General features: G+C 38.0%; 1 protein-coding gene across 2 annotated transcripts in view; it reads left to right on the plus strand.

Annotated features, from left to right (window-relative positions):
- Nucleotides 1–12,750, plus strand: part of STX16 (syntaxin 16) — a 22,182-nt gene extending 9,432 nt beyond the window's left edge. For both annotated transcript variants that reach the window (XM_006024082.3, XM_006024084.3), the window contains 5 exons: nt 593–755; nt 1,930–2,021; nt 3,375–3,518; nt 5,450–5,530; nt 7,767–12,750. In XM_006024082.3, the coding sequence (XP_006024144.1) occupies nt 593–755; nt 1,930–2,021; nt 3,375–3,518; nt 5,450–5,530; nt 7,767–7,871 (585 nt within the window). In that variant the 3' untranslated portion in view covers nt 7,872–12,750. The remainder of the gene's footprint in view (nt 1–592; nt 756–1,929; nt 2,022–3,374; nt 3,519–5,449; nt 5,531–7,766) is intronic.
- The last annotated feature ends 251 nt before the right edge of the window (nt 12,751–13,001 follow it).

Below are 13,001 nucleotides of genomic sequence, written 5' to 3' on the forward strand. Positions count from 1 at the left end.
AAAATAAATGAGTTTTAATAGGACCATTTTGTTGTTTTTTAATAGGTAATTGTGAAGTAGTGCTTCTGGGTTGTGTGTCTGATTATGTCACTTGGTCACCAAGATCCTGGACAAGTAGCTTAGTCCTTCTGTGCCTTTGTAGACCCACCTGAAATAACCTACTCATCTGCCTTGCAGCAGAATGGCAAGACTTGGCTTACATTTGCAAATGCTTTATAGAAATACAAAACCACTGTATGAAATTGCAACCTCCAGTCTGAACAGATATAATTAAGGAAATATTTTTGGGGTTCAGAACTGCCTGCATGCCCTCTTGTGTTCCTTGATTCATAATTCAAGTGCCCTAATTCTTTTAATTAGAAATCTTCAAGCCAGTTGCAAAGTCTAATTTACAGAAAACTCATTTATGTTTAGCTTTAGCGTTTTTTTTCTTCATCCTTGTGCTGTGATTTTTATACCCATTCAAATGACAGACTGGACATTAGTGTCATTTCCCTTCAATGCCCATAAACTTAAAATATTAATCCCTTGAGCAACGTGATGATTGAAATGTAGCTTGCCAGATTTGTTACTAATGCAGTTGTTTTTTCAGCTATTTCACAGGTGTCAGAGAGCAGTCCAGGTCTTGCAAAGCAGGTCACGAAACTGTACAGAACAAGAAGAACGTGTTCTCAGGAATGTAGTGTCTTCCTTAGCTCAGTCCCTTCAGGACCTATCCACCATCTTTAGGCACACACAGTCTGACTATCTCAAACGTAAGCATCCGCCAAGCACCTGCTGTCTGTGAGGTACTAACACATCTTTACCCTCAGTTATTTTTTGTGTGTGGGGGAGACTGAAGCACAGGGGGGCTAAGGGACTTGTCTGTGATGACAAAGGATGTGTAAGGACTGGGATTAGAATTCATAGGCTCCCAGCCTGTGCTCAGACCATTTGCTATGCCTCTATTTTTCTTATTTATAAAATAAATATACTTAGCATGTCATACACGTACAGATCTGAAGCTCCTTGGTAACAAATCAATGAGATCCAGTTCTCCTATACAGACTAACTTAGTCAGCATTCAAAGTGTGGACTGTCTTATTGTTTCACAAAATGTGCTCTACGGAACTTACTTTGAGGTAGCCTAGTCTTCAGGCAGTCATACCTGCTAGCTGACAAACTAAAACTCAACAGCCATACAAAAGAGAGAATATTGATACAAAATTGTATGGGCAATATGCTATGTATGCTGCTCATGTAATAGCCAAAAGGCTGTAACCAGGCTGACCCAGTATTATTTTAAACTCTTTCCTGAATATTAATCAAATCTCTCTCTACCACACACTGTATGTACCACAAGTAACATTTGTAATTGGGACTAGGAGGAGAGATGTTCCCAAGAGGATTTCTTTGGTTAGAAAACAGCCCACAATGCCAGACAGGAAATATGTCGCCCTGCAAGCTAATCTAGGTTCTTCTGGGCCCACATCGCCTCTTAATTTTGAATAATACTAATTTATTTTGGGGGGGGTGGGAATTAAAGATGCAGCCACAAAAATATCTCCTTTCAATTTGCTGAATGTTCAAAGGTGTAAATATACTTGAACCTTTTGAAATTCAATGACTCAAATTCTGGTTAGATCAACCTTAAGTGTAGTCAAAGCTGGTCACTTTACAATTAGTAAATGGTACATGTCAGTTCAAATACAGATCATGTCACTTTGGAAAATCTGCCTAATAAATGATGTGACACTGTTCTGCTTGCATAACTTTTCCTCTCCTGCGTATGTCTGGTTTTCTCATAAGCCTACTTGAAAAAGCACCAATCGACTAATTGTATATTCATATTCAGTGCGTTTGTATTTTAAAAGGATAATAGTGAATCTTAGTGACTTTATGGCTTGTGTGTCAAAGTATTATACTCAGCCCAGCTTTTCTCTCTTTCAGGTATGAAAAATCGAGAAGAAAGATCCAAGCATTTCTTTGACACTTCAGTCCCTCTTATGGATGATGGCGAGGACAACACTCTTTATGATCGGGTGAGTTAGGAAGTTGTTAAAGGAAGTTAATGGCTGGGAGGAGAGGGATGGGGGGGTTGTTTTGGTTTTACTGTGGTTTAAATGTCAGACTCCTGAGAATAAATCAGCATCTGATTTGTACATGCCTGACATGTACATCAAACCACATGGAAATTCCATTTTTTATCAATGTAATGTCTTCCTAATAACAGTATTGTCTTCCTAGTAGCAATATTTTAAATCAGTAGGATTTTAAGGACATTTGATTAAAACAAATGTTTCTGTGGATTTTGTTTTTATGCTGATGAGTTGTGACTCGGATACATTCAGTACACACGTGCTAATTGAAAGAAGGAGCATAAATTCTCATTCAGGGTGTTGGGAAATAGGGAATAGCTTTGATATTGCAACATGGGAGACACGAGTTCAATTTCCAACCTCTTCTTGCCTTAGCTAAGAGAGGCTAGGTGAGCTGCAGAGTCAGCACTGTCGCCCTTCCCTCCACAATGCCTGGGAATGAGGATTATCATCAGTTGGCAGGAGTCTAGTTTTAAATGGATGCTGACACTGTTCCTCATGGAGCAATCTCTGAGGCTTGGTTTTCCCTCAGTAAGGAAGTTTTCCACTGAGTCCTTATACACAATGCTTTATATTTACTTCTGCCTTCATACATGTTCCATAATATGCACCTCCATATACTCTATATATCAGATGCATTGCTTAAGTGCCCACGTCAGCACTTCAGGGATTATACATGCCAGTGGTAGCAGGATTGCTTAGTATGCCTCTTGGCACTGCACCATATCCTCTGCTCTGATGCTAAGGGGTTAAGTGGAGAGCTTGTATGGAAAAAGAGTAAGGCTTTATTTCAGTTAACATAAAAATATTGTTCACATGACCTGTACACAAGAATGCTTGAAAATGAGTAGTGTTTTGTGAATGGCCTTGGGAGATGAATAGTAATATTTATACAACATTAAAGGATTCAATAAACACAATTGCTGCTCCAGTACTTGTATACGAACTTCCTATGTTTGTATGAGATCTTCTGTACCACCAGCATTTAGTAGATAGGGCATAACTACTACTACTTAGTATTTTTTCCAGTTTCTTGATTTTATGCATGCATACAAACTTGCTTTCAGACACTAAATTGCCTGTCCTAGAAAGATCTCTAAATGATGGTGCTTTATATCATTTTTTGTGGCAACCCTACATTTCTATTACATATTTAAGGTACAGTTTGTACACTTAACAGATTTTGCCATTATGGGAGTTCCAAAAGGATCTGGCACTGTGACTTTCTTTTTTCATATTGTTACCAGTGTTTCATGTTACTTTTATTTCATCATTTTAAATCTTACATTTCTGCAGGGTTTTACAGATGACCAGTTAGTATTGGTGGAACAAAACACATTAATGGTGGAAGAACGGGAACGAGAAATTCGACAGGTTGTACAGTCAATTTCTGATCTCAACGAAATATTTAGGGACCTCGGAGCAATGATAGTAGAACAGGTACATAAACCCACAGTAAAAGTCCTGATTGAAGAGTAATGCCTCTTATTAAGATTGCCTGTGTTTTCCATTATAAAAACCTGTTTTCATTTGCTTTTATAACGGTGCCAAACTTTAACGGCATTTATACACATACATTTATCTGCTCTGCATGCAAGTTGCTCTGCTTTGCCCACCGCTGCATCACACACATTTGTATAAATGGCAAAATGTACGTCAGCGCTGAGAAAATGGCGGCGGTGCGCTTTTGAACTAAAACACCTTTGATGGTGCGGCACAAGCATGTGTACAAATGCCCTAATAGTTTGGGCTGAAGTTGCTTTCATTGGGTATCTTTCTGTACTGAATTTACCTAAGAATTTCAGCATTTGCAGCTTTTGGTTGCTTCAGGCTACACAGAGAGGAATCAGACTTAAGGTAGGTGAGTAAAAGAGCGCACACCACTTCAGAACCTGCAATAGTTCCCAATCTCACCGTTCCTCTGCCATCAGGAAACCTTAGGAAACGCACTAGCAAAGTGCATTTCTCATCCCTGTCTTGTGCTGGCCTGCATAGAGGATGACAATCTACTACTATTTTCAGTTACTCTTTTAGGTTAGATACCTGTATGTTGGATTTAAAGATCCTAGCCCTTCTGATGCCCCTGTGGATATTAGTATGATCCATATAACGTAATTGCGTTATAGTTTGTTTTGGGGTTTGGTTTTGTTTTGTTTTTTAACTTAAAATGACATACAGGAAACTATTACAAGAACATGGTCAAAGATTGCAAAAGCGAACCCTCAAGAGTGCAACTTGAATTCAATCCCTTATGAGCTCCTTTATGCATATGCATTACAACACAGTCTTTTAATCATGTGATCACTTGCTGTGTTTGTCCACAACACTCCTACTTCATTTAGCCCATAGGATGGATTTGCTCTGGGCTTGAATCAGAGTTGTGTAGTAAAGATCCATGTTTAATTTGTTGCAAAAGATGGAAGGACATAGTGAGTGTGATAGGGGATTGCAAAGGGGAAGGTGCCGTGTTTAAGGCAAGCGAATGTCACCTCAGAAAACTGAATCTTATCCTTGCCTCTGCCACAGATGCTAGCCAAGTATCTTTAAACCAGACTTCTATAGTTGATGACTAATGGAGTGCTTGTCTTCTTCATGCCCAACTTGAGATCTTGGATTCTGATTGACAGAAGTGCTGAGCATTCCCAGCTGCAATTGAAGTTCATGAGAGTTATGCTTTAAGCATGTAAAGTGCTGTATAATGGTAAGTACTCTGAAAAATCAGGTCCAAGCATCTCAAATTGGGCTCCTCAAATTAGGCAATGCTTATATTTGCTCAGCTCTGCAGCTTCAATAACCGTGTTAATGTATTTTATGGGTAATATTACTGTATGTAAAATTGCTGTAATTCTCCAAGAAAGAAAAGCATGTCTGATCTTTTACAATTCTGCTGAGACGAGTGAGTTCTGCAGGGGTTTGACAGCTCCTCATTCTGGTAATTAGTGGAGCGCCTGGTGTTGCTAAGGAGTTTGGCTGTTCCTTGCTTTCTGTTCTTATCCTTGGCACAAGGAATTTGAGTTAAGACAAACAACCAAGAAAATATCACTGCTTCCCAGGATCATGAAACAAGTTAGGTTGGAAAACATCCTCTGTTCTTTCCAAATAGCTGGTTCTGTATTAAACCCTGAAATGATCCCTGCTAACACATGCAATTTGAAGTCTTTGACAATAGCATTATTTAAGCCACTAAGCCAAGTGCTTCTTTAAAGAAAACATTGTTTTTGACTATTCTTTCTTTTAAAAAAATGCATAGCTTGCTGCATAATCCATCAGCTCTCTTCTGTGAAATCTGTTTGTCTCTCATTGCTTGATGCTGATCGTTTTATAGTATTTACTTGTCTCTCGTCAGTGCTTATTCTGCCCGTTTTATTTAGGGAACGGTTCTGGATAGAATTGACTACAATGTTGAACAGTCATGTGTGAAAACTGAGGAAGGTCTGAAACAGCTGCATAAGGTAAGCTGAAAAGATATTTAAGATGCTGCATCCTTTCTAATCTTTATCTTAACAGCCATCAAAGGTTATGCCAACATGAAAAATAGCAGGTATCTTTTTTTTTCTTTTTCTGTCACGTGGTGGTTGTTCTGTGGCATTCTGTAACAATTTCATCTGTTCTTGCCCCTGATCCAGCTACAGTTGCAGCTTTCCTGAATATCATTTTTATATACGATTCCTGGTTTTAAGCTTCTACATCCATATTTGAGCATCAAAGCAGTGGCTCAATCATTTGAGTGCTGACCTATATCTAACTCCCACTAGCCTCAGTGGGAGTTTGTGCCTAGCTCTCCTGAAAAATCAAGTGGGTTAACTAGTTACCTTATGGCTTGATATACCTCACTTCACATACCCAGGTCTGGAAGGGTCCTGACTTTAGTATATTGGCAGTGCTTAGTTTGAAACTGGCTGTAGGAGTCTTCCCTCATTCTACAGCATTTATTTGGATTTAAGGCCAACCTTCTGTTTCTGCTCTGAACATTGTGGTTTTGGAGTAACTGAAAAGTTTGAACTTGGCAGCAGACTACACCAGAGTCTTATTTAGGGTTTTTTTAAAATAGTGTCTTGTTTTTTCAATTCAGTTCAGTCTTTGCATTGCTTGGAAACAAAATGGAATGAGCGGTTCAAGCTGAAACCTCAACTGCAGTGGACCATTATGTTTTGGAAACCGAGCGTATTGCAAACTTGTATATGGTGTCAGAATTAAAAAGCCATTTCAGAAGAGTATAATACGTTGCTTGCAAGGTTGTTTTTGTGTATTATATGTAAATATGAATTGGTGACCATTTTGATCTTCTAATAAGCATTTTCTTTAAAACAGTGTATAAAATGGACTAGAAATAAGCAAATGCTCCAAACTGGAATAGGATCTTAGCTCTCAGCAGGTTCCCTTTCACTCATTGATTAGAGCAAGGAACTTTGGTGCAATAGGCATTTTATGCTGGCTGTTTTCAGTACGTGTGGGCTGCAGCCAAGCTATTTAATATGAATTTTCTAATCTGTCATGGGAGAGACTCACTGATCAGAAAGATCACGTGAAACACATCCCTGCTGGTTTTAATAATACTGTTGTTTTCTTTGTGTAAAAAAAAAAAAAAAAAAAAAGTCAATTTTCTTTTCTGCTTTAATAAGCAAAGCTGTTTCAACTTGTCCAGAAAGCACTCTTTATAGCCATTGATCTGTCCTAAATTACACTGGAAACTGGATGATATTAATTATTCCTCTTTCATAACAGAATTGCTACCATCCAAGTTGTTGTTTTGAAATGCATAAAAAGCCAGATTTCCATTCTCTGTGGTACCCATCGGTTAACTGCATGCAAAAATGCTTTAGTCAACTTTTGCATTTCAAAATCATTTGATTTCAAAATCATTAAGCCCAAGGGGAAAAAAATAACTTTCATTTTCTTTAGAATGCTTTGCTTTTCATCTTTTTATTAAACAAACCGGAACAAATTTTTGTTCAATTTTGACTTAAATTTTGGGAGGTTTCTCCCTTTGTCTCCTGTTATCATCTATCTAGCCCTCTTGGAAAAGGAAGGGCAGAAAGGGGGAAAGAAAACTGAAAAACTGTTCAATTCCAGTTGAAACCAGATTAAAACTTAACCTAGTTTCAAAGTGTGAAGGTTTTTGTACATTTTTAATTTCCTTCAACAAGTAACTTTTTATGATGTGAAAAATCAAAAGTTAAAATAATTTTTTACCAGCCTTTACTACTCAGATGTACTTACATATCCAGTTGGCTGATCTCTATCTACGGTTTTCACATTTGGATATTTTTAAATGTAATTTCACTTTCAGATGAGCTTCTATTCTTATGAAAAATAATAATGCACATCATACCCCATTTCTTATAGCGCCTTCCCAGGGACCTCCTAAGATAAAAACAGCAGTCTTTTACAGTCATCATGAAGTTGAACCCTCTGACATGAAGCCTTCTGAATGAATGAATCTGTTAGATAAAGTTTCAGTGCATACTTGTAAATACATCTGTGCCAAGTTAGGCATCTACTGATAGTACTCATTTGAGTTAATTTTGTGGGTCCAATTTGCTTTACATTGAGATGTGCCAAATTATAATAGTAACAGTAATAGTAAACAGTAACTTGAGGTATGTGGTAAATAAGGGTCATGCCATACTGTCCTTTTGCATGTTGTCAGAATTAAAGTACTTAACTACCTTTCTTTTGTGTTTATAGGCCGAGCAATATCAAAAGAAGAATCGGAAGATGCTTGTCATTTTAATTTTGTTTGTTATAGTAATTGTCCTTATTGTTGTTCTCATTGGTGTAAAGTCCCACTAGGTAACACTTTTATGACTTTATTTTAATGTGTATGTGATTTTTTTTTTTTTCTTCCCCAATGTGAATGGATGGACCCGCACTCCTGAAAGTTGCCTTTTGAATGTATAAGCCCTAGTGGTACAAAATCTGTGCAATGTTTCAGTAGAACGCTTTTCGCAGTATATTATTCTGTGATATGAGAGGCGTTTGTAAAACTTGAATGGAAAATGTCAGGGCCTACAATAATGCTACCAAAATCAGTCATCCAGTTCTCCATCCAGCTGTACTTGGAATATGCTGGAGTATTTAAAAAATGTGGAAAGTAAGAGAAGAAATTTACAGGAACGTACAATAATTTGTATTTTACTATGTGCAAAAAAGTGTACTGTTCTCTGTAGTCCTGTGTGGCCATTTTTTAGGTTTTTAAACAATGACGGTTTTACGGGATTTAGTACCAAAAACTATGACTTTGAGACAAAATGCCTTAAGATGCACAACATTCTAACTGTTTTGATTCCACTTACTTTCCTCCATATTTTAAAAAAATAATTGGATAGACTAATAAAAAATTATCTTAATTTAGATAATGCGTACAAGGATCAGAGTAATACTTAAAGTGTAAATAACAGGACTTAATCATTGGTGTCTATTAATGTGTTTAGCTGATTAAAGAACTTCTTAAGCCTGAGTAACGACAGGAAAGCTGTTTCTCCTCAAAAGGATCATGTACAATGTTTTTTCTTATTGCAGTGTTTTGGTGTTATTTTTAAGTTCAGCCAGTTGCACTGAAATAATGCTTGAGCTACATCTGAAATAGAAAGGAATTCTTCCTGTCCTCCCTTCCCCCTTATCTTCCTCTGTATTTGGCATGTCCAAGTATCCTATAGTAGTGGATGCTGGACTGTTTGATTCCTTACATGCAGGTAGCACTAAACATTAATTTACACTATCCCCAGTATTGCCCAGTATCCTATCTATCCCCTTAACCTAAATACATAAAAAGGTTTATTTACCTATTGCTACAGTACCTATAGCAGCCATTGTTCCTAGCAGAATTTTGATATATATCTTTTGTCCTCTTTTAGCCAGGCATTAGGAAAGTTTTGGGTGCAGTGTTGGCCATGAACCAAAGCCTGCTGCTGTAGGCATGTGTCAGACCACCGACGCACTTTGAGTTTGCCACGTTTCTGCAGTGGTAGTTTGTTGTAGGCTATGGAAGAGGATGTAGAAAAATTCTGAGCAGTGGAATATTCCAATATTTAATATGGTCATGAAGTGTTATGCAATTTTAGGGCCCTTGCCTTAATATTTTTAATTTGTTTCCTCTAGGGGGCTATTGTTTGTATTGTTACTTGCTGTTCTGACTTATGCAGTGATTTCCATATACTTACAGTGACTGTACCCAAAGCCCCTAAAACCTAGGTCCATATGTCATTTGAGTGTTATGCATGCTGGATGGAAGTTCTCTATACTTAATCATGTACTGATCTCCCGGCTTGTATCCTGTAAATTCATCAGACTCCTACTTTCATTAGTAATGATGAGGACTTGGATGGCATATGTAGATCTTCTTTGATTCACTCCAGGAACAGACTTGTTGGTTAAAAAAGAGTGCAAAGACATAATTGGGTTGTGGCTCCTTTTTAAATCTTTTTACTTTACAGACTTTCCTTGGTCTGAAAAGATCTTGAGGTATTAAGAGTAGTTGGAGGGTCTGTACTTGCTGGGATCCATCAGTGTCATTTTTGTCTCCCCTTGTTGTGTATGACAGACTGCATTCATACTGATGGCAAGGATTGCTAAGAAAAGCATGTTCTGTGTTCCCCTGACTAACGAGCTGTGATTAACATCGCAGACATATATTCTTTATAAGAATTGGCCACAGTAGTGTTTTATTCATGAAAAGCAGAAGATATATTGGAGCACACCTAACAATTGTCCCTACGGTAGGTTTTTCTTAATGGTAGCACTTTAGCCAGCTTTTCTTTTGCACTGACTTTCAAGTCTTATGAATGGTTTCCCTGCTTTTGGAGAGTCCCTCATTGTCCTTTATGAATCAAATACATAACAGTAGGGCAGTAATAATGAGGAGGCTGTTTTACGTTTTGTGACTGGCTTTTTGCAAGGAGACCCATCTTGTATGAAGTGTGCAGTGGGTAGAGTCCTGAACCAATCACTTGCCTGCATGTGGCACCAAAATTGCCTAGAGTTACACATTACACAAATCTTCAGGATAACTGCAGGCAAAAATCCTTGATTATTAAATTGTCCCAGCATCCAAATGCCTTGTACCTTGGCCTGAGTTCAAGCATGGAGAATGCTTGATGTTGAGAGCGTGGCAGGTATCCGATACAGTTTAATCTAAGTAACTTGTTGGGTGACCTGGTGGTTTGTTGAATAGGTGCTAGAGCACATGGAGCCTTTTATCTCCAGGTGTGTAAATTTTCTCAGAATGATTACCAGTATTTAACTAATTTCATCTGATGGATGCTTCATGGCCCGTGTGGAATTAATGGCGGTCCAGTTTCATATGTTGGTGCATTTGGCAAGTCTTAGCAGACGGTCCAGTCCCATTGGCCTTTGAGAGGTGGAGCAATGTAGGAATCCTTGTATTGCTGCTATTGCCACTGAACTTGTTCTCCGGCTGAAGAATACTTTGGTCTCCAGGGATTGCCAGTCCAAACCCTTCACTAAAATTCACATGACAAACTGTAAAAGGAAGAATACCATGTTCAGTCTTGTGGCTGGTGTGCAACTCCCCCTGCCTTTTTGATGATTGTGACTAAAACTACTGTGTCCTTATTGCATTACTGCTGTCTGCATCGTATGGTGTGAAGCAGCACATGGCTATAATTGAATATGCTGTATTTGCAACTTTCTCTCTAACATGAGATGATGTTATTTATTTCTGTCTTGACCAGTGCTTTTGATGATTTATCATAGCTAATGAATTCAAAGAAGTAATAAAACACTTCCAACTTAATTGATCAATTACTATTCATTTTTCTTACATATTTATAATAAAACAAATACTTACACAGATGTCTGTTAAAGAAAAAGAATTTTGTGTTTGTATTTCATCTTCCTTCTAAATTTAGATGAAAGCCATAAAGACTAACAAGACTCTCTTTGCAAAGAAGTGCTTTAATGCCCAATCTCGTGCAACAAGAGCAGTGCCATAATGAGATGGAATTAGAACATTTTAAAGACACAGGCACACTTCAGTGCATTTGAGAGCTTAAAGCCAGCTGCATTGTCTTACATGACATTACTGGATGAGCAAGAAATTGTTAAAAATATTGGTTATGGTGCTGATGTGTTTATGAGGGAAGGGTTCCTGGGTGTGGGAGGATTTTATTTCCTAAATCTTTTCAAATGTCTAAACTTCACTATTTTATTCTTGATATTTATTAACAAGTGAACACCAGCACAGGCAGTCTAGCTGGTGAGCTGGAGCAGATGGTGGTGTGCGTACCCAGAGGTAACGAATCAACACGGTCACGTTACCCCAGTGGCCATGCCACTGTCCTGCTCTTAACCACCTCTCTGCAAGATGCTGCAGTGGTAATCAGTTAAAAATATTCCCTGGCATGGGGTGGGTATGTCCTCTAGCACGACTTCTTCATGTTGGATCCCTCCCCTTCTCCAGTGGAACCGTTTCGTTTTTAGAATCTGCCATGGGAGAAGGTATAGGATTTGGCTGTTGATGTGGAAAGCCATTTAACAGAGAGACACCTGCAAGGGTCAGTAGAATAAAATTGTTATATAAATGTTCTTTACAAATCACGACTTTGCTTATCTGTAATGAATACACTGGTGGTCTGCAGACCTCTTAGCTTGTACTGAAGTTCTTCACTAAAATACAAACCGTTTTACAAAAACAAATGACCAAATTACATTGAAGTACCAGTGACACTTGCTGGAATGCGTTCTTTTGTTATATGTTCAAAAACTACCCAGTATTATAAGCTAATGTCAGTAGGGTATGATGAGTTTGTAAGGCAGTCTCTACCGTGCTCAACTGAAGTATTCACCCATCTGGCAGGTCTTGGGACCTGAGGGACAGAAGAATTTCTTAAACTGCATTAATTTAGGTTATAAAGCACTAGACTATTTAACCCCTTGCTGTGTATATTCTGTTTTGAAGCTGTGGGGGGGTGTTCTCATTTGCTTTTTTTACAATCTTGTTTTTCACTACAGCCTTTTATAGCATGCTACAAAATGAGATGCGACCTAAAATTGGAATTGTGATTTTTTTTTTTTTCTTTCCTAAAGAGAATTTAGTTAAATCTGTCTTCAACTAAAAATTCAACTGCTGTTTCATCCTCAAAGAGAAGCTCATGCAAACTACTCCACAGGGTGCATCTTTTAGTGCACAAGGCATCTGAATAGATCTTGATCAATATAGAACTTCATGAGGTGGTTGTGGAAAGCCGCTGGGATTGTATGTGTATTGTAATCTATTCATTTGTAATCAGAGCAATTGCAGTGTTTGAGGGGGCGTGGGTCAAGAAATCTGCCATTAAACCTAAGTTATATTTTCAGGCCAATTTCTGAACTCGACTGAATGTAAGATATGTACATTCCAGAGGGTTTGCAAACCTGAGATCTCTTCTGTTTATCCATCACGGTGTTCTGGTCAGGCGATCTTAATAAAATATACAGACAAGCAAGAGTCACCGCTTTCAGGGACTGTTAGGATCTTCTTTTTAATGCTCAGCTGATTGATATACATGGGGATAACTTATTTCTTATTTTGAATAGTGGTTTTTCAATGTTTTCCATATTCACAGAAATATTTTCTTGATTGAATGTCTCTAAATAATGTCTGTTCCCAGATAGTTTGTCAAAACTTTGATTTATAAAATAAACACCTTCTTAAAATAAGGAACCCAGTCGATGTTTCTGTATGTTGAAGTGTGAGCAGTCACATAACTCTACTGATGGCCTGATTCAAGAAACGCTTTTAACCATCACAAGGTTAAAAATTACTGTGACCGCAGAAACTTGGTCTCTGCTCAGACTCCCGTCATTCTCAGCATCATTGCAAATGCACTGCTGCTAGCAGCAGTGGAAAATTTTTAGGAAATTTCCATAGTGCAGATAAGGTTTAGAAAGGGAAATTAGACTTTCTCAGCAAATCCAGTGCCT

This window comes from Alligator sinensis, unplaced genomic scaffold, assembly GCF_000455745.1.
Source record: "Alligator sinensis unplaced genomic scaffold, ASM45574v1 scaffold970_1, whole genome shotgun sequence".
Classification (NCBI taxonomy): Eukaryota; Metazoa; Chordata; order Crocodylia; family Alligatoridae; genus Alligator; species Alligator sinensis.